This window comes from Lissotriton vulgaris, chromosome 11 (genome assembly GCF_964263255.1).
Source record: "Lissotriton vulgaris chromosome 11, aLisVul1.2, whole genome shotgun sequence".
Taxonomy (NCBI): Eukaryota; Metazoa; Chordata; class Amphibia; order Caudata; family Salamandridae; genus Lissotriton; species Lissotriton vulgaris.
The window spans coordinates 1,105,159,493-1,105,182,084 of NC_141699.1; the positions used below are offsets into that span (position 1 = coordinate 1,105,159,493).

The 22,592-nt window shown below is 43.5% G+C and overlaps 1 protein-coding gene across 2 annotated transcripts in view; it reads right to left on the reverse strand.

Moving 5' to 3' along the window:
* The window catches only part of LOC147684244 (putative cation-transporting ATPase 13A4), a 330,830-nt gene extending 322,073 nt beyond the window's left edge, over positions 1 to 8,757 (reverse strand). Inside the window, exon 1 of one of the 2 annotated variants that reach the window (XM_086944643.1) lies at positions 8,185 to 8,757. In XM_086944643.1, the coding sequence (XP_086800769.1) occupies positions 8,185 to 8,361 (177 nt within the window). In that variant the 5' untranslated portion in view covers positions 8,362 to 8,757. The remainder of the gene's footprint in view (positions 1 to 8,184) is intronic. The other variant, XM_086944642.1, reaches the window with a different exon arrangement.
* Positions 8,758 to 22,592: the final 13,835 nt, after the last annotated feature.

Here is a 22,592-nt window from a genome sequence, read left to right on the forward strand (position 1 = left end):
CACCACTGCACTCGGGGACACAACCACTGCACTCGGGGACACCACCACAGCACTCGGGGACACCACCACATCATTAGCCAGGCACACACCACCAGCTGTCAGTGCACTCGCAACCACTGCATCACTCAGCGCAACCACTGCATCACTCAGCACCACCACAGCATCACTGGTTCAAATATGTTCTCTCAATGTTTCAAGCTTTATTACAAATGTCACAAAAAGATGTTAATATTTCACTTCTGTTCTTGGATTTTTGTCACAATAAAATACACTAAACATAATGTTCACAAAAGTTATTTACAAAAGTTTAAGCTATTGCCATTATAAATTAGAATCACTTTTAAGTATTAATTATTCAAAAGAAATAAAAGCCATTTTTATTTGTAATATCAACACATGTAAGTCACGTAAATACAAAACATGTTGCATTACCAATGCTATAGGTGTCACATTTGTGAAAGTTATAACTATTGGCATTGTAAATGACAAAGCTATTAATTATGTTATTTAAAAAAAAACACATAAATAAAAAATTTGTCATTTACCATACCAATAGCTCCAACTTTCCTAAGGCGAGACCTATTGCATTGCAAATGCTTGTTTCAAAATGTATGCAGCACTGTAAGCCTAAAAGGGTATTGTTTTGACTTACACTGGGTTTATCCTTTTATCTGGACAAAGCTAAACCTCTATGAGGAGCTATAATGATAGCAGAACGCATGTCAGGGGTTGTTTTTATTCGTTCCAGGTTGGCTTGGAAGGTATTTTACCAATCCAAGAGTGAAATTCTGTGCCTGGAGTTGTAACGGGAGTTTGTCATTTTACAGCTCAGCGTAGCTGAGTCCCAAGATGGCTGCCAACACTTCATGGATGAAGTGATGGCAGGTCAATCAAATTTTGGTAGGATCCATGAGTCCACTGCAAGGACTGGCATCCCCAGATAGTTATATTTTTTTAAGTTAGATATCTCAAAGACTTCTAAATGGATTTACACCCAATCACAAAAAGCATACCTTCCGGACCAACATCTAGTTTTATGCTAAATTTAGTGTAATTCTGTTCCGCAGTTCGGAAAGTAGTTGTGTTAAAAATGTTTACATCCCCTTAGACTTAACATGGGAAAACTGTGTTTTGAGACCCCCCTTGTTTCTCAGCCCCCGCATGACGGATCTCCCCGAAAGATTCAACACAGGAGCTCAACTAAAACGGGGACATTTTGTGAAAAATGTATGGAGATTTGTCAGGCCGTGCCAAAGTTATTGGCGAAACAATAAATGCTTCTCCTATGGAAACTTTAGTCCGAACTATAACTACCTACTGGCAACTGCCGGTAGGTAATACACATAATTATATATATATATATATATATATATATATATATATATATATATATACGCTTCACAGTCCTGCTCCGTTTTCTGCCAAAAGGAAAAGATTTCCGTAACAACCAACGGAACCCACAGGTACAGACCACTCCACAGCGCAAGATAGTAACTTCAAAGGTGGTTTATTTTCTCGCAATCGCCAGCATAATATATATATATATATCTGTGGAGTATCATGAAGCCTGTGGTCAAGGAGCTGCTGCACTTAAAACGTGTTAGGCAAAATATACATCTAAAAGAAAATGCTGGTTACCTTTTATTGAAGATACAGTGAAATTCATCTGCCCTTCGAGTGTGTCTTCAACTGGGATGTTTGTTGAATACATATATATATATATATATATATATATATATATATATATATATATATATATATATATATATATATATATATATATTTTAACTTCCCTTATTTATACTTTTTTCGTTGCAAAGGTAGATGTGTGGTAAATGTATGCAATGTAAAAGATGCATGGTAAAGGTATGTGTGGTAAAAAAACATGTGTTGTCACATCATACAAAGGTCTACAGGGGAAGAGATTACGGGAACCGTAAGCTAGGGGGTACCATTGTGGACTGAGTTCTCCTCTTAGCAATTTACATTAATATTTACCATAACAGAACTTTTGCAATTGATGTTTGCAAACTTTTTATATTTTTCAGATACTTTACCCCAGTGGTGGAGCTCTGCCCATGGTAAAGTACAGAGAAAATTTAAAGAGTAGATTGAACTTGAAAATAATTACAAAAAATATTTTTATGTTAAATATTATTGTAAAATAATTTCTGCTATGCATTTTAAATGTAGAAGGAATACAAAATACCACAACCTTATTAGCAAATTAAATTACATGTTTTGTATATGTTAAGTTGAAACTATTTTGTGAAGTTTAAATAAAAAGAATATCACCTAAAATAAACTATATATTTGTTAAGTGTTAAGTATTAAAAGTGATGTATAGAATTAATTAAAAGGAACATAATTATAGAAATAAATGGTACTTTAATTTTTTCATTCAAGAGTGGTCATTACAATAAAGTAATAATGTTTTATTTGTAGCTGAATTTTGCTAACAGTAAATTACATATATTTTATGTTTAACTACTTTAAATAATTTAACATTGTTCTCCATGGGATTTTGTGTTAGGTCCCTATCACCATTATTTTCCATGAAAGATGTTGTAGTACCAGGGGTTGGCCCTATGTGGTGCTGAATTACTTCAGGGCTGAGCTGGAATACATTCACCACTATTTGGGTCCGTCTGGCTGTTGTAACTCCACAAGTAGAGTTTGTGAAAAGCAGTATGCTTACTCTTTGGTGTGTGGGTGGGTGCATGTCTCCCCCTAAACTCCTCTCCAACCTTCCCTAACCCACTCCTTACTCCTCCCTAGATTCCTCCCTTTGAGAATTAAGTATACTCTTTTTTCCAGCCACTCCCCCTGGTCCCTTCCACATTTACTACTAAATAATAAACTTACACGTGTGAAGGTCTCACCATAGAAAAGATGGGGAGATGGAGGTTTACACCATAGTTTTGTAAATTGCATTTTGTAGTAACTAAGCAGTACTTTCTTTGCATGCAATTAATTGTGAATCTTCTCAAAAGTGTTTCTGAAAACATTTTCTGCCTGATGGTGTAGGAGGGAAATGTGTGGTGTGTAAAAAGCCTGGATCCAGGTCGCACATGTGGAATTGAACCCTGTATTCTCTGAATAGCTGGAAATTGGGGTGAGGAATACGAGCTACAAACGGTAACCCCAGGCCTGGTATCCCTATCTCAGGCTACCAGCTGAGCTGAAATGGGGCTGTTGTGCATCTCTTGCTTCTCTTTCCCTATCAAGTCCTGAAATAACGCGGTGACCAGCTCCTCCGGTACCCTGAGGGTTCGTGTCTATGTATGTAGTATAGTTGTGGGTTGTTTTTGTAATCTGTTTTAGTCCATGGACCTATTCGGTATGTATCCTAGTTCTGTTCCTCGTGCCTCGCTTCAGCCTGCTCATTTACATATTATAAATGTAGCAAATTAACATATCATAATTAGATGTAAAAAATTGAATCTCTAATAAGACACCTGAGTAAGGGATTCTGCAGCGCGCTGTGGTTGAACTCCAAGGGAAAGACACCCTGAAAACAATGTTGTGGTTACCAGGTGACACCATGTCACCGTGACGCGCTAGTATTTTGCAGTGATGGGTTTTCGGTAACAATCTGGTGCATTCTGGGAGAGTTTCTTTTGTTCATGTCAGCTGAAAAAATTGGACTAAAGCCAGGGCCGCTTCAGAGCTGGTGGCGCCTGGTGCGACAATATTTTTGGTGCCACCAACAACCCCCTTCTCAATGGATACTCACTACCCCCCTCCAGCAGAGCCCCTCATCTCTCCATAGCCCCTTCACATACATTTCATCTGTTTTATAGCGCTACTCATGCCACTGTAGGGTGTCAGGGCACTTTACATCACACACACATTGTACAAAGAGAGTGAATCATACATGTGTAAATCAGTCTGTAGGAAATGTTACATTAGACAATGATAATTCCAAGGTATAGGAAACTCAAGGTATTCACACTGGCAGGCAATATATATATATGAGTGTTAGGTCTGGAGAAGCACAAACTCAGGATTTAAAACATATCCTGGTATAGTCAAGCTTTGACTGATGTAAAAAAGAAATTAAAAAGGCTAGAGAGGGTTTAGAGACAAGATTATGCAGAAGCAGGGAGAGAGACTTCTAAATCAGAGCGCAGAATATATAAAGGGCTAGGAAAGCTTCTAGGTGTAGCTACTATCATAACAAAATTCTGTAGGCAAAGAATCCCACTAGAGAACTTTTTGCAATCTATAACTCTTTGGTAAAATGTACGAATCATTTACCTAAAGCCAACCAACGCAAATGCTTTGCTCAGAACTGGCAGATTTCTCTCAGAATAAGATTTCTACTTTCTTATCTTCATTTACCCCAATAGTGGAATACGCAGAAAGATTGGATCAAGATTCTCTTCACTTTAGACTATAGATGTGTTACTGAGGAGGAGGAAGGGGTATCTAAAAGCTTCACAATCAGGTCCGGCTCTGCTCCCGCCCTGGTCCTATTAGGATTTCAAAATTGCTGGCCTCCTCTCTCCTTGACTTACTATGATGCACAACAACTCCCTGGAGAGAGCGGTGGTACCTGCATTTCGTAAATCAGCATTATTTACTCAACTTTTGAAAAGGTATTTCTTCTATTCCCTGACCCATTTCTCTCCTTCCGCTCTTCGCAAAAATCCTGGAAAGCTGAATAAATGCACACTGACCTCTTACAGTGAGGAAACAACTGTGTTTAACAATCAGCAGCCTGGATTTAGGCTCTGCTTCAGCCCTGAAACCGCACTTACAGTGGCTACATATGACATACACATAATCTTGGACGCCGGGAACTTGTGGGCACTTGTCCTCCTCGACTTGTCAGTCGCCTTCGATACCGTTTCCTGCGCTATTTTATTGTAAAGACTGTTCGCTATTGGCCTGAAATACAACCAACTTAGGCACAGATGTACCACCATGACAATTTGCGACTCGCAAATTGCGCTTGATTGCGAATCGCGATTTTTGAGTCGCAAAATGCCATGTACAACAGTGTCTGAGACACTGTTTGCGATTCCCAATGGGGCTGCAAATTGCATGCCTCATCAATATTCATGAGGCACTCGCAATTTGCGACTGCATTGGGAATGGATGGCCCTGGCAGGGATGGTGGCCTGCTGGGCTCAGCAGACCTCCATGTCTGGGAGTACTTTTAAATAAAGCATATTTTTTTCTTAAAAACGGCCTGTTTTCCTTAAAGGAAAATGGGATGCATTTAAAAAAAAAAAAACTAGTTGCCAGAGTTACACTTGGATCCCAGGCGTGGACTAGACTGACACCTGAGTGACTCTCAGAGCCCAGGCGAGGACTAGACTGATGCCCAAGTTACACTCAGAGCCCAGGCGAGGCTGACGCCCGAGTTACACTTGAAGCCCAGGCGTGGACTAGACTGATGCTTGAGTTACACTCAGAGCCCAGGCGAGGAATAGACTGACGCCCGAGTTACACTTGAAGCCCAGGTGTGGACTAGACTGATGCTTGAGTTACACTCAGAGCCCAGGCGAGGAATAGACTGACGCCTGAGTTACACTTGGAGCCCAGGCGTGGACTAGACTGATGCTTGAGTTACACTCGGAGCCCAGGCGAGGAATAGACTGACGCCTGAGTTACACTTGGAGCCCAGGCGTGGACTAGACTGATGCTTGAGTAACACTCGGAGCCCAGGCGTGGACTAGACTGATGCTTGAGTTACACTCGGAGCCCAGACGTGGACTAGACTGACGCCTGAGTTACACTTGAAGCCCAGGCGTGGACTAGACTGATGCTTGAGTTACACTCGGAGCCCAGACGTGGACTAGACTGACGCCTGAGTTACACTTGAAGCCCAGGCGTGGACTAGACTGATGCTTGAGTTACACTTGAAGCCCAGACGTGGACTAGACTGACGCCTGAGTTACACTTGAAGCCCAGGCGTGGACTAGACTGATGCTTGAGTTACACTCGGAGCCCAGGCTAGGACTTGACTGACGCCCGAGTAACACTTGAAGCCCAGGCGTGGACTAGACTGATGCTTGAGTGACTCTCAGAGCCCAGGCGAGGACTAGACTGATGCCCAAGTTACACTCAGAGCCCAGGCGAGGAATAGACTGACGCCCGAGTTACACTCGGAGCCCAGGCGAGGAATAGACTGACGCCCGAGTTACACTTGAAGCCCAGGCGTGGACTAGACTGATGCTTGAGTTACACTTGAAGCCCAGGCGTGGACTAGACTGATGCTTGAGTTACACTCGAAGCCCAGGCGAGGAATAGACTGACGCCCGAGTTACACTTGAAGCCCAGGCGTGGACTAGACTGACACCTGAGTGACTCTCAGAGCCCAGGCGAGGACTAGTCTGATGCCCAAGTTACACTCGGAGTCCAGGCGAGGAATAGACTGACGCCCGAGTTACACTTGAAGCCCAGGCATGGACTAGACTGATGCTTGAGTTACACTTGAAGCCCAGGCGTGGACTAGACTGAAGCCTGAGTTACACTCGGAGCCCAGGCGAGGACTTGACTGACGCCCGAGTTACACTTGAAGCCCAGGCGTGGACAAGACTGATGCTTGAGTTACACTCAGAGCCCAGGCGTGGACTAGACTGATGCTTGAGTTACACTTGAAGCCCAGGCGTGGACTAGACTGAATCCTGAGTTACACTCGGAGCCCAGGCGAGGACTTGACTGACGCCTGAGTAACACTTGAAGCCCAGGCGTGGACTAGACTGATGCTTGAGTTACACTCGGAGCCCAGGCATGGACTAGACTGACTGAGTTGGTGGTCAGAGTGTATTAGTTTATCAGCGCCAGGACACTCTTGGGTAATCAATCACTCACTCTACAAAACTATTAGTAAATAAACAAAATCAGCAACGCATTGACGTATCCTCCTAAAACACGGTTCAGTGATCTGCGCGGTGCGCGCTCTTTGCAGCAGGCACATTAACCCTCTGTTCTACTTTAGGATGAGACAAAACCCCGATCTCTCTCCAGCAGGAGCATTGATCACCAGAGTTATCCTGACATTTTAATTGTTGCCTTAAAGCTGCTGGACACACAAGGAACTCTGCAGCAGGTGATTTTAAACCCATAGGTTATTTCAAAACACCCCTCTCCCCAAACTTAGAAATGGCTGCGGCAACACCGGTCGCACAGCCCTGAAGCAGGCACCGTCTAAAAATAGAATCTCAGACATCCATGTAAATAATTCTTCAGCCCACCGTCATTTAAATAAATTGCTCAAAAGATGAATCTTGTTTTTCGGGAATGGCACCCTGAAAACAACTTTGTTAAGGTTACCAGCTGACTCCGATACACCATAAAACATAATTTTGCAGTGCTGGGTTTTGAATAACAATCGGTGCATTCTTGGAACGGTAGTCGTATTTATTTCAAATGAAACAATTGAACTACAACGTCTGAAAGCATTTCTAAGTGGAACACGGGACTGGAATACAGGGATCCTGGTGACACGGCGTCATTTGGTACCCTTAGAGTTCATTCAAAGACGTAAAATGATTCCCTTGGGGGCGAGGGGGGTAACCATTTTTGTTTCTAAATGACATTATTGGGAACGTTGCCTAAATGCAAGCCCACTCTTGTGAACATCATCCCAAATTAAAGTAATATTTAGGGAGGGCATTTTGGTTTTTTAAGATAATCAACACTTCGCTAAAATTGTGTGATCCTGGGCAAATCATTATTTTTCCCTGTGCCTCTTTCAAAGCCCTTAACAGCAGCGCTCAGAAATACGCTGAATTTAAACTTTCAAGCGCTACATGCAAATAACTTTAGCATTTTGCTTACCCTGGGACTCGGCTCGTGATGGAGGGGGGGGGCGCACAGAATCCCATCAATGAAAATGAACTGTAACAGTGGGCGCCCCCCTAGCAGAGCCGTCCCGGGGCATCTGAGGACAGGTGCAGCGCCTGAAGAATGTTCTAGCGCCAAGAGAGGCAGAGAGAGTGACACAGCGCCTAGACTCCGGCGCCAAGAGAGGCAGAGAGGGTGACACAGCGCCTAGACTCCAGCGCCAAGAGAGGCAGAGAGGGTGAAACAGCGCCTAGACTCCGGCGCCAAGAGAGGCAGAGAGGGTGGCACAGCGCCTAGACTCTGGCGCCAAGAGAGGCAGAGAGGGTGACACAGCGCCTAGACTCCGGCAGAGAGGGTGACACAGCGCCTAGACTCCGCTCTTACCATCTCGTTCTCCTCCCCTTGGTTGAGCAAGGCATGGCGGTGCTTCTCGGGGTCCCTCTCCATCCCGGGGGTGCAGCTGCCCTCTCCCCGCTGCCTGGGAGAAGTCGGGCTCAGAATCCACGTCTCTTCGTCCCCTCCGCCGTGGTTAATGATTGTCGATCCGCAATCCCGGCTCATTTTTATATCTCGAGCTCACACCGTCCTAATTACAAGCAAGTCCTGGCGCTTCCAACTCCTCCCAAGACACAGGGCTCCTCCACTCCCTGTGTGTGCGTCTGGCAGGAGCCCTGTGTGCACCTGAGCCCTGCGTGTGCCTGTGGAGGGAGCCTTCACTGCCCTGTATGTGCCTGTAGACGTAGCCCTGTGCCTGTGGAGGGAGCCCTGTGTGCGCCTATAAAGGGGGCATGTGCGTGCCTGTAGAGGGAGACCTGTGTTTACTTGAGCCTGTGTGCGCCTGTGGAGGGAGCCCTGAGCGCCCTGTATATGCCTGAGACAGAGCCCTGTGCGTACCTGTAGACGGAGCCCTGTAAGTACCTGAGCCCTGTGTGCGCCTGTAGAGGGAGCCCTGTCTGTGTCAGAGCCTTGTGTGCGCCTGTGGAGGGAGCCCTGTGTGTGTCAGAGCCGGCTGTGTGCGCCTGTGGAGGGAGCCCTGTGTGTGTCAGAGCCCTGTGTGCGCCTGTGGAGGGAGCCCTGTGTGTGTCAGAGCCCTGTGTGCGCCTGTGGAGGGAGCCCTGTGTGCTCCTGAGCCCTGTGTGCGCCTGTGGAGGGAGCCCTGTGTGCTCCTGAGCCCTGTGTGCGCCTGTAGAGGGTGCCCTGATTGTGCCTGTAGAGGGGGGCCCTGATTGTGCCTGTAGATGGGGGCCTCGCTGTGCCTGTAGAGGGAGGCCTTGTGGGTGCCTATAAAGGGTGCCCTGATTGTGCCTGTAGAGGGGGGCCCTGATTGTGCCTGTAGATGGGGGCCTCGCTGTGCCTGTAGAGGGAGGCCTTGTGGGTGCCTATAGAGGGTGCCCTGATTGTGCCTGTAGAGGGGGCCTCTGTGTGCCTGTAGAGGGGGGCCCTAAGCCCTGTGTGCATCTGGGGGGTGCCCCCTAGCCAGGAGCACACCTGATCTCTGTAAGGGAACACGAGCCTCGAATCCCCAGAGCACAGGGTTTGCACTTTCACTCTTATAGGGCGCACTACAGGGTGGGCGTCGGTGTAGCGCCAAGAAAGTCTTCCACCAATGAGAAGGAGGCCGCTCTGTTGTACATGTGGTGGCCGTGGGCGCTAGAGGATTCTGGGTAGAATTGGTGCTAAAGCTGTACCCTGTCAGTGGCACACTGGAGCCCTGGGCAAAAGTTTCACAAACTGGTGCATAATGTGTGCCAGGGATGGGGGCAGGGGGTGTCAGGGGGCAGCCTTTATCAGGGCCACACTGGCCACTATTAAAAGCCTTTTTATGCCACCCCAGGGGCAGGAAAAACCTGTTATTAATGGACTTTGGGGAGAAGTTGAGCCCAAGAACTGTGACCAGGAGAGGGGGTAAGATCGGAGGTGACTTGCCCCAGTCCCTCCTCGCCCCAGCCGCCCCCCAGAACCCCTCCACCATCTCTTTCCCTCACCTGATGATCTAAAGATTGTTTTACACCGAGTGTAAAGAGCGTCCAACTCCCACAGGTTCACGTGTGAACAGCTCACCCCATCCAGGTATTTTTCATTGCATTCTGGGACTTACAGTTCTGAATTTATAATCAGGACTACAAATCCCAGAATGCAAGACAAACACCTGGACTGCATGAGCTCCTTCCACATGGATCTGGGACACATGATGGTCTCAGGCTGTGGTACATTTGCATCTAAAGGAGCTGATTGTCTCCAGGTATCAGTGCCCAGCCTTGTGTTTCCTTCCCCCGCCCTGTGCTTTGTGTGCACCCAGGCCCTGTGTCACTGCAGATGAACCTATTGACCCAGGGTGTCTGCAAACAACGAGCTCTTACAGAGAAGCCCCAAGTGAAGCATCACACCCTCAACGTCAGGAGACGTTAATGCATAATGTGCCCGGATATTTGCATCACCTGTGGATTCAAGCCATTCCCGCTAACCTCCACCCATCTTAGCAAACAACTGTTTATGCCTCCCTAAGGCTTAGAATCCACTGACCTTTGTAGTGTTTGCAAGTATTATTCTTCAGATGTGCCTAGTTCATCTCCTTCTTTTCTTTCTTTGCACTCTGGCACTTGCAGTTTTATCAATACAAACGCAGAAATACAAGTATAACATTGATATGAAAGAAGATCAACAAAAAAAAACAGCATCACAGCTGTTAGTTTAGTTTTTGTGGCACAGCTTTGTAACATTAACCCCTTCGCTGCTAGGGCTTTCCCCTAGAATTCTAAGTCCAATTTTGACATTTTTGGAGTAGTTCGTGCTTAGATCTCCATAACTTTATTCCACATAAGGTATCCACGCCAAATGTGCGTTCTTTTTTCCCCAACATGCTGGGGATTTGAAATGTGCACAGGGTTTGTGGATTCCCCTGGAGTGGACAGAGAAAGTAGCCAACATATTGCTTTATTGGGAAAAATAGCAAAAAAAGTGCTAAAACCTCTTTTCTTTATCAGACTAGTCAACATAGCTACCCTATTTCTTTTAGTTTATCCATCAATATGGCCACTAGAGAGTGCTGGTGATTGGGCGAATGGCGGGTGCTCGCACCTGCGCACATGCTTGTACTCGCACCCTGCTCCTTGGAGCCAGCCAGGCCGCCTTGTGCGAGGGTCAGGGTAAGTGGCAAGCAAGCCAGGGTGAGGTAGGGGTGAAACTCGAAGTGTGGCCTTCAGAGGGGACAGTGAGCGGCTCAGCATGAGGAGAGATAGCCCAACCCACTCTGAATTCCTGCAGATTGTGGCCCAGCGCAGCAGTAGCAGGGCGGCATGGTGTTGGTAAAGCACTAGTGCCAACAGCAGCACCAGTGTGAAAAAAAAAGAATCCCAGTGTCTGTTACCCCTGCCACTGCTACTGGCACTGCTATATCCATTGCTAGCTCCGCCCCCTATCCCTGGAGGACCCATACTAGGTCTTGTAGCACAACAGAGCTGGTGCCCAGTGGTGTTTGCAGCGGGCTGTATGTGAAGTCCAGCATGGAGAACATCACAGCGTGGAGCCCGGAACGGCAATTGAGCACCAGGTTGTTGTTGAGTGTGCAGTGGCAGTGGCATTGGATTGTGGTGGTCCGAAGCCGAAGGCAGTCCAGCTGAGGTGGGGTGAGGATGAGGAGTTGTGAAGCCACAGGACTGTATGGGGATCCTGCCCCTCCTATCCTTCCCCGATCTCCTGAGGGACTCTGGGCTCACGTGAGGCTCCTTCTCACAGTTCCAGGAGTTGGTGAGCGGCGCTTTGGAGTGGGGTGGTGAGGTGTGTGCTGCTCTAGGTGCCCTCACTGCAGCAGGTTGAGCCCAGTCACCATGGCGGTCTGGCTAGATCTAGGTTCAGCTTGTGACTCCAGTGAGCTCCCTCCCTCTGGGACCACTTCCACTCCCACCTCCACCCATCTAGTCTACACACTGGTGCAAACCTAGTCTATTTGGGAGAGTCCTCTGGCTACATATTCAGTGACCAATTTAAGCATGAAAAGACCCGGCACCGGCGCTGGACAGACAGGCCTGTGCACTTTTACCATGACTGACTTCTTTAACAGGAAACCTTTTCAAATTAAACCTACTTGATCATTGAAGGACGGCAGGCTCCTTTCATGCGACCCTATGGAGTCCACCGAGGTGGGGGTACTACAAGGGTAATTGTTCATTCAGCCCACTGTCTCTTAGCGATAGCAATGATGCTAAACACGCCTGGGGAGCCCTCTTGAAGATTAACCAATGGAATTAAGTATCACGTAGCATCTTTCTCCTGTTCCTTCAATTGTTCCTCGTTCTGGTTGCCCCCCACAGGCACATCACCACCGGATCCTCATTTTTTTTCAGCTACTTCTGGATGTGTTAACTCTGTGTTTAGCATCAGTCCATCAATGCACAGTATTCAATTGTGATATAAGTAACCCAGCAGTCTGACATAAGCAATCCCTCAAAAAGGTGATCCCCTACATAAAGCGGAGTAGCACTGGTTGGAGCCAAGCTCACAATTAAATTCAAAATTTCCATGAATTCCACACTCTGCTTGCCAGGACCAGGCAACAGTGGGGAACATAGTTCTGTTATCTCCAACAAAAGTATCTCAGCCGGCTCACATTGGTAACAACCAACTAACACTGCAGGTTTGGAAGTGAACAATCAATTACTACTAAAGGTTTCAATGTCTTTTTTTGATGAGCCCCGTAATAGTGGCGCCTCCAGCAATGTCAGCCTCAATTTCCTTCCCCCAGTGCTGGCCCCATCTGCTCACAATTCCTGCAGACCCTACAGTCCATGGTAGTTGCCCTCAAATGTCATTCAGACAAGTTGGATCCTCAAGTTGACCTTCTCAATGCCCTTGTTGTTTTTACCTATCAGATCGAGAGCAAACTTGACAAACTAAATACAATTATAATTAGAGCAACATCTAGCACAAATGTGTCACACCAGTCTGCTGCTGCTCTCCATTCATTGACAATCAGTCATCTTTTCCAGCATTCCTTAATATTGTACTATCTGAGACAAAAGACATCAAAGAAGAAACCAGGCAAAGCTCAATCATGGCTGCTGGACCCAGTATTCAAGCCTTCCATGCTCCACAGCAGGATGTTGAATCCCCAACAAATGGTTATGGTGCAGAGTGTGTCTCATCCGGTAATCCTCTATGTCAGAGCTGGCGGGCCAAGTTACAACTGGGTTGTCTTCAGAGGAAACCACTGTGCATCCTCAGGAACTGGAACCCATGGAGGAGAACTTGGGGCTGATCAAGGTTTACTACCTTAAAACTCATCATCGGCCAGAACTTGCCACTGATATACTGCAAACTACAAGGCCACCTCAGGCAATACCTCTAAAAGCAGACACAGCCTCAAGTCTGACAGTATACCCGCTAAGTAAAAGAGAAAGGATGGGCCATCGGAAGCAATGAAATAAAAACTACAAGCGTTCTTCTATAGTATACCAACAATGGATGTTTCCATGATTTTGAAATAGTAGCCAGGTGAGCACTGCACCTCTGGATATATGAAGCCATCTATTACCTGAGCAATTGCCCACACTGCCCCATGTACCTTCTCACGCATAAATGTGATCCATATTTTAGATATAAAAGAACACCATTCATCAGCATCATCGTTCAGGTCTTGTTTTGCATAAACACTTAACCTTTTCGACTCCACTCCTGACTTTTCCAGACTCGAGGATTTCATTACTATAGTTTTAATTAAATACTATCTCCCAATTTCTCGGAAAACATTACTATTGCTATTTTTTGTTATATTATCAGGTATTCTTTGTTGTGTCATTGTGGTAGTAGTATGGTCTTAATCTTTGTAAAGCTAACTCTGTGTTTTTATTTCAATTTAGTTGCCTGTGCTGGATAATCCTTTCGATTAATCCTACAGTTAGAGCTCACCTAGGTGGGACTGGTACCTCGCTTGTGACGCCTTACCTGTTAACATACTTTCTTGCTACTACTACCACCACCATTAAAAACAGCACCTTGGTAAACCCTGCAGTAACTAAGGTTTTGGAAGATTGAGAGTGGTAGCAACCATCGCTTTATCTATTCAATGTAGAGAACCGTGGAGTGGTTAAGTAAATAACTCCTATTGGTGATGATTAATTGTTTATCTAGGTTGTTATAGGCAATATAGGTCAAGATAGTTACAGAGTATAGCAAGAAAAGGGTATATTACTAACTATAACTACCACTTTCATAAGCAGTATAAAAAAACAGGCTGTGCCAAAAAAGGCAACAGTGCAAAGTAAAAGGAAAACACCCAAAACTACTTCAGGCATAAAGTATGATAAAATAATTTTTCCTTTTGCTTTCTTACAACAAAAAAACCCCACCCTCTCTACCCACAACAGGCCCACCCATCTCCCCAAACAAATTGTCCATACCCAACCAATGTTCAAAGACAACTATCCAGCAAAAGTCCAAACTCCCAGTCCCAATTCCCTTCACACCTATTACACCTAAAAGAAAAGTCCCTCCCACCAAAACAAAACATTAAAAAGAGGCCTAGAAGATGGCACCATCTATGCAGGTCCGGAGGAAAACAATACTCTGCTCTATCCTGGCCACGCTGTTCCCAAATTTGTCCATCCACTACAGGAAGTGGTGCTGGAATTGGTGGTCTGAGCGGGAGGGGGGCAGCAATGGAGGTTAGGACCCTTGACAGCTGCTGGCGGTGGAAGCAATGTATTGGCCGGGAGGCTGCAGCTGACCGCTGGAGGAACTGGGGCCTCCTCATCCTCCAGGGCCACCAGCTGGCAGTATTCAGCGTGGGTAGTCTCCAGCCTCTGCAGCCACAGCCAGGCTGCTATCTCCTGCCATGTCAGTGGTGGTGGTATACCAGCAGGAGTAGCTAAAAAAAGAAAAAATACATATTGAAAACAATGCTCTTAATAAACACTTGCTTAAAATAAAATAGTGGCACAGCAGAAGTACATTGCTGGTCCCCTAGAGTCATTGGAATTTGATATGATTAGGAGAGTCACAGGGCCATTGTTTAGCCACACATGCCTCGCACAACAAAACACTGACTGTCTTTCTGAAAAGAATTAAGATTAAGGCTGAATAACCCCAAAATAAAAAAAACAAAGTGATTTATAATTTTTCTTTTAAAGGCTTTCCTAATACAAAATGAAACAGGCACTTTGTGTGGACAAATAAAATTTAATGACCTCTCAGTAATGAGTAAGGCATTGTGCATTATGGAGTGCAAATTGTTGTGCTAAATTAATGGAGGTATGATAGCCAGCGTGTCGGGTACCTTGATACTCTCTGCAGTCTGCAGCTGGGGCAGCTGTAATGGACAATTATTTTACTTTGATTCCAATGGCCCTGATCTTCTCCATGGGCCAGATGTATGACCCTTTTTTGCGCTCACAAATGGGAAATCAGCCCGTTTGCGACCACAAAAAAGGATCATGGCATGTACAAACGCGATTTTGCGAGGTAATGACACAAACAATAGCGTTTGCAATTCTCGCTATTAGGAAGGGGCGTCCCTTCCTAATAACGAGACTCAATGCCATTGACTTTTGTTTTGTGACTGAATTTGCGGCCGCAAAACACTTGCAGTTTACCACCTACTTCAAGTACGTGGTAAACCACTTGCAAGCAGGAATGGGTGCAATAATTATAAATACAATATTATTTTTAAAGAATGATTACAAAAATACTCCGATGATCAACATATTTACTTAATATGTATTAAAAGTTATTAAAAGTTTGGTGTATGATTATTAAAAGAATTATTTTATCAAAAAATGAAAGTAATAGTTATTTTTACTTTAAAAACAGTTATTAAGTATAATATAATAAAAGAAAACATATTTTTCTACATTTATTTTTTAACCCTAAAATAAGTTTTTTTTAAACTCAAAAGAAAATTTTATTCATGATCAACTACTTAAAATCATTGCATGATAAGTAATCAAAACAGTTACAAAAGCACGTAAAAAATCATTCTAAAATGTATATTATTATGGGGATTTGGCATCTCACACCATTCATTTATTTTCCACCAACATCAGAAACTTTACAAAACAAGAATTTAAGATTGGTTCCTTGGGATTTACAGAACTAATTATAGCCTTTCGAAATGTGTTTTATATATCGTTGAATAAACAGTTATCTCGTATCCAACAGTAAGATTGGGCAAATGCAGACCACGTGAGTTAATTTTTCTTCTGATTGTTTACAAAGTTTGCATATATTCCCTCCCTTTGCGGTATCTAAAATCAGAACATGATCAAGTGAGGGGAAACAGCCAAAGTGGAATAACATAAATGTATGTTTTATTAGGAGTGGGCGATAAATTCTGCACTGCCGGCGGAATTCTCAGATTTTGGCCACTCAACTTTACGCTTGTAACATGGAGTTCCAGCCAAACTCCACCCACCACCACGTGGCAGAGTTTTTTCTTGTTTTGGGCTCACCAATGGTAAGTTGCTGAGCACAAGCAAGAATTGTCATCCCCTAGTGGCATGTTCAGGCCCTAGGATGGCACCCAGCGAGATTTTCTCAACATGGGAGGTTGTAGGCACAACCGTTCGCAGTGACAAATCTGCTGCTCGAGTAAAAAAATCTACTCAAGCACCAGAAAGAAGATGCACCCTCTGGTGTACCGTGCAGCACCGTTTGAACGTCAGGCACTGAAAATCAGCTTGAGCATTGCAGTGTTCCGATTTCTGCCTGCTCGCGGAACTCCATAGCATCGTATGAAGTTTTCATGTAACTGCGCGGAATTCATGCTCTCATAGTTTGACCTGCTCTTCTCCCCTCCACTTCTCTCACTTCAGTCTCCTCTGTTTTCTCCCCTATTCCTGCTGTCCTCCTTTGCCCACACTCCTATTTTTCCTCGTTCATTTGTTACAGTCACTGCTTCCCCTCCTATCTCTTCTCTTTCCCTCACTTTTTCTCTCATATTTCACTTACGGCTTTCTCTCTCTTTCCTCTGATCTTTCTCTCTATAGAAAACCCCACCCTCATCCATTGTATCTGTTTTTATTTAATATTTAAATCATTATGGGTCTGGGGGTACTTGGGAGTCAAGGGCACTTCAGCCTTAAGGAATCGCTAATTACCACCGACTTCAAGTTGGTGGTAATTAGCGATTTCCTTTAAAAAAGCACTTATTTGCTCTTTTTAATTTGCCATGGGGAACACATCCATGCCCTTAGGGCATGTATGTGCGCACATGTGCACACATTCACTTTTCAGGGGTGCAACAGGGTGTCCTTTTGACACCCTGGCACCCTTCAAATAGCTCCCGCTATTTGAGATTCCTTAATACCAAATTGCAAATAGTGAATATCTTCCCATTCATTCCTATGGGCCTCTTAGCCCATAGGAATGAATATATAGGTATTCCTTATTAATGAATCTCAATTTGCGATTCATTAATAATGGATATTAAGGAATCGCTAATATTTTAGCGATTCCCACCTACGTTCAATTTTGCGACTCCTTAATAGCGAATCGATAAAATTTGCTATTAAGGACTCGCTAAATTTAATTTACCTACATCTGGCCCTATGTTGAGTGACTTGCTAAGAGGCCCTTATGCAGAGTCCTGGAGAGATTTTTTATGTATGTAGAATAAATCCAACTTGGATAACTTAACAGGGATTTGGTATTATGTGACAGGCATTTAGCACTGTTCTCGTGTCAACTTTCAGTGCAATAGCCATTTGTGCTCATCAGCTGATTGACCTTATTCCTTTCACTGCCTTGCATCCCACAAGCACCTGCCCTATACTCTAGTAACCCTGGGCATAGTGTGTGCCAGTCTGTCTAAGTATGATAGGCTGGTGCCTAAATTGAGCTACCCCCAGGTCAAGGAGGACACATGATTGGGCTTGTAAATCGGGCCACCTCCAACACATGAATTGCACTGTTCGGCCATTGTCCAATCAGAGGCAGTCTCTGACAGGGGGAGACCAACACAGAGCCATAACACACAGCTAAACGACATTGACAATGCCAATAGTTTAAATAAATAATGTTTTATTGGCTATATATAAGGTAACAAAAATGCTTAGAATACTTTTTTGTCATAACTTTTCAACATGTTGCACTGCCCCCATGCTGCTCTACAACATAGCTTAAAAACATTGGCAAAGCCAATAGCTCTGCCTAAAAAATTATAAGACCCAAAGGTGATACCTATTGGCTTAGTCAACGCTTGTTTATCTAATTATCATCTATCATTGTTTTAGTTATACACTTAGCTTTGTGAGGAGTCTGTAAGGCCAAATTGTGTTTTATTTACTAGAACACATCATCTGCGTATAGTAAATGTGATTTTAAATTACCGCGGAACTTTGGCGAGTGAGAGTCTGTCTGGTCCAAGACCAAAGAAGATCTGATTGGTATAAGTCGAATAATAACGGGGCAGGCACACAAACCTGATTCATCCCTATGAATGCTGCATTTTATGTGATACCCCTTTTCCATCACCGATCTTCACTCTAATCCAAGTATCCAAGCATATATATATATCTCTTTCTGATCTCTTGCAGGACGTCCAGTGTATCTTATCTTATATCAGTTATGTTATGTTATGTTATGTTATATTAAATTTATAGACCTCGCAGCTACTAAAAAAGTATCCCCGCGCTAACTCCAGAAAGAATTAAAAATTATCAATACTCCGATATCAGTCTAAAACAGTTATTGCTTGTTTATGAATCAGTGTTATAGTTTGCTCAGTTATTGATTCATGCTTTTAGATTATACGTTTGCTACATATATTTGAATCCAATGTATTTGGTATCTGAGACAGCCTCTGTTTAGAGAGTATCATGTAATAAACCCCGAGCCTTATTCTAAAAGTGACAGAGTCTTTGCATGTGGTATCTGAGATGGCCTTTGTTAGAGAGTATTATGTAATAAACCCCGAGCCTTATTCTAAAAGTGACAGAGTCTTTGCATTTGGTATCTGAGACAGCCTTTGTTTAGAGAGTATCATGTAATAAACCCCGAGCCTTATTCTAAAAGTGAGAGAGTCTTTGCATTTGGTACCTGAGACAGCCTTTGTTTAGAGAGTATCATGTAATAAACCCCGAGCCTTATTCTAAAAGTGATAGAGTCTTTGCATTTGGTATCTGAGACGGCCTTTGTTTAGAGAGTATTATGTAATAAACCCCGAGCCTTATTCTAAAAGTGACAGAGTCTTTGCATTTGGTATCTGAGACAGCCTTTGTTTAGAGAGTATTATGTAATAAACCCCGAGCCTTATTCTAAAAGTGATAGAGTCTTTGCATTTGGTATCGGAGACAGCCTTTGTTTATAGAGTATTATGTAATAAACCCCGAGCCTTATTCCAAAAGTGATAGAGTCTTTGCATTTGGTACCTGAGACAGCCTTTGTTTAGAGAGTATTATGGAATAAACCCCAAGCCTTATTCTAAAAGTGATAGAGTCTTTACATTTAGTATCTGAGACAGCCTTTGTTTAGAGAGTATTATGTAATAAACCCCGAGCCTTATTCTAAAAGTGACAGAGTCTTTGCATGTGGTATCTGAGACTGCCTTTGTTAGAGAGTATTATGTAATAAACCCCGAGCCTTATTCTAAAAGTGATAGATTCTTTGCATTTGGTACCTGAGACAGCCTTTGTTTAGAGAGTATCATGTAATAAACCCCGAGCCTTATTCTAAAAGTGATAGAGTCTTTGCATTTGGTATCTGAGACGGCCTTTGTTTAGAGAGTATTATGTAATAAACCCCGAGCCTTATTCTAAAAGTGACAGAGTCTTTGCATTTGGTATCTGAGACAGCCTTTGTTTAGAGAGTATTATGTAATAAACCCCGAGCCTTATTCTAAAAGTGATAAAGTCTTTGCATTTGGTATCGGAGACAGCCTTTGTTTATAGAGTATTATGTAATAAACCCCGAGCCTTATTCCAAAAGTAATAGAGTCTTTGCATTTGGTACCTGAGACAACCTTTGTTTAGAGAGTATTATGTAATAAACCCCGTGCCTTATTCTAAAAGTGATAGAGTCTTTGCATGTGGTATCTGAGATGGCCTTTGTGTAGAGAGTATTATGTAAGAAACCCCGAGCCTTATTCTAAAAGTGACAGAGTCTTTGCATTTGGTATCTGAGAAGCCTTTGTTAGAGAGTATTATGGAATAAACCCCGAGCCTTATTCTAAAAGTGATAGAGTCTTTGCATTTGGTATCTGAGACTGCCTTGGTTTAGAGAATATTATGTAATAAACCCCGAGCCTTATTCTAAAAGTGATAGAGTCTTTGCATTTGGTATCTGAGATAGACGCCTTTGTTTAGAGAGTATTATGGAATAAACCCCAAGCCTTATTCTAAAAGTGATAGAGTCTTTGCATTTGGTATCTGAGACAGCCTTTGTTTAGAGAGTATTATGTAATAAACCCCGGGCCTTATTCTAAAAGTGATAGAGTCTTTGCATGTGGTATCTGAGAAGCCTTTGATAGAGAGTATTATGGAATAAACCCCGAGCCTTATTCTAAAAGTGATAGAGTCTTTGCATTTGGTATCCGAGGCAGCCTTTGTGTAGAGAGTGTTATGTAATAAACCCCGAGCCTTATTCTAAAAGTGATAGAGTCTTTGCATTTGGTATCTGAGACGGCCTTTGTTTAGAGAGTATTATGGAATAAACCCCGAGCCTTATTCTAAAAGTGATAGTCTTTGCATTTTGTTAAATAAAATCCCTTTTCAAAAGGTGCTGTTTGTTTTGCGTTGAAGTCTTGCTGTGCCAGGGGTGGTAAGACATGCTCTAAAGTGTATACTATTTAAAGGTGTAATGATATATTTGCCTCCCAGGTGGGAGTGCAGTGATTGGCTGTGGCTTATTGGTGAGAAGCCACATTCCAAACAGGGCTATTGGCATAATAAACCACTCCCAGTCAAACATCATAAATCAGCTTCTTTCCTCAACATTCCAATTTAAAAATATAAATCATTAGTCATGTCTGCAGTTATATAATGCACCAAGTAAAAACAGTTAAGACCTAGTTAGAAAATTTCTCACAGAGTTACACTACTTTGAAACTCCATACATTTTCCTACCCGATAAAGCACTTTAAGTGTGATGAAACAATGCATGCATAATTTCCAAAGACCCACATTACTGTAGAAAGATCATACCAGTCTTATAATACCTATTACTTTCTGCCCGCCAAAATGGTAACAGAAAGTGGGTATGCAGGGGTCTATATAAAGTAAAAAAGATGGTTTGTACTTTGAGGTGACAGAGTGTCAGAAAGGCATTCCGGGAGAGTCTGGAACCAGGAACCCTGCAAGAGAAAAGCTAACAGAAAGTGCAAAGTTCATAAGCATAGCCATATGAGCTATACTCTATATTGCAGGCTGCATATCAAGGCAAGATATGGTTCCATCCTTGAGGTAGTGATCAGCACAGATAGAGTAACAACTGACTGCCATGTTTTCACCTTTCCATTTGGTGCAATCAAGCTGTAAATTAAAAAGAAGGCTTTAACTCTCTCTTTGGAGGCGGCATTAATGGGCCCTGGATAAATAAAACTCTAGACCATCCATTTTAATAAACATCTGTTTCATGTATTTAAGTCAAGGAATCCTTTCTAGAGATAGACAATCTTTAATAACTGACCAGGAAAACCCTTCCCCAGGCAAACATCAGATCTTAATCCATAACATCAGTGGGGTAATACTAATGCATTATCGAGGTAGGTCATCCCTACTTCGGAATGACAACTGTAAGTAGATACACTCTGGGGGCTAGATTATAACTAGGCCTGTGTGGAGTTTGCAAAGTTCTGCTAAGCAGAACTATGCTAAGTGCTGAAAAACTCGGACAGGCTCTGCTGGAGTTCTAGAAGCTGCAGAGTGCCTTAAGTCGTGCTCATTTGTAGTGCTGAGAGTTTGTCCCATGCTGTAAAATTAGCACAAATGGCATCACGTCCAGAGCATGAGGACACTGATTCTTTCTGCTGCTTGAGTAGATGTTCTGCTTGAGTGCAGCTTCCTCAACATGGGCAGCATGTTTCCCAAAGCGAGCAGTAGCGACCTGCCGAGACCACCCGTGTTGAGAAATCTCACTGGGAGGTTGTCTAGTATATGATTTTCTTCACTCGTGCTCCGCAGCTTAACGCTGGCAAGCCGCGCAAGGGGAAAAACTTTGCACCGCTTTGCTTAGTTTTTCGCAAAATTAATGGTGAGGCAAGGTTGAGTGTGGACCTTAGAGAATTGAATAAATGTGTAGCTGTAGATCATTATCAATTTCCTAACATAACAGAAATGTTGTGTTCTCTGTATGATGCCAAGTATTGTTCCTCCCTTGATTAAACTTCTGTGTACCATCAGATTAAGCTGCATCCATTATTCCAAGAATGAATGCCCTATGTCGTTTAGAAACTTTAAGCATGCAAGGATGCCTTTCGGGTTGAAATCAGAGTCATCAGTCTTTCAAAGCACAAGGGATGGGTTATTGAAGGGCATTCAAGGGATAACAATGTATCAAGATGATGTTTTGGTGCATGGACACAGTGTTGAAGAGCATGATTTGAAATTATATGTAGTTCTCCAGAGAATAGAGTGTAGTTCTCTCACTTTTAAGTTAGAGAAATGTAAATTTAAGGTCTCCAACATGGAGTATTTGGTAATTTTTTCTCTGCTGATGGGCTACAACCCAAAGAGGAATATTTTGACATGCCTAGCCCTGCTTACAAAGAAGAATTGATGACAGTTCTGGGAATGGCAAAATATTATATTAAGTTTTTTCTTAATTTTGCGGTTAAGAGTACGAATATGAGAGAGCTGCAAATGAGA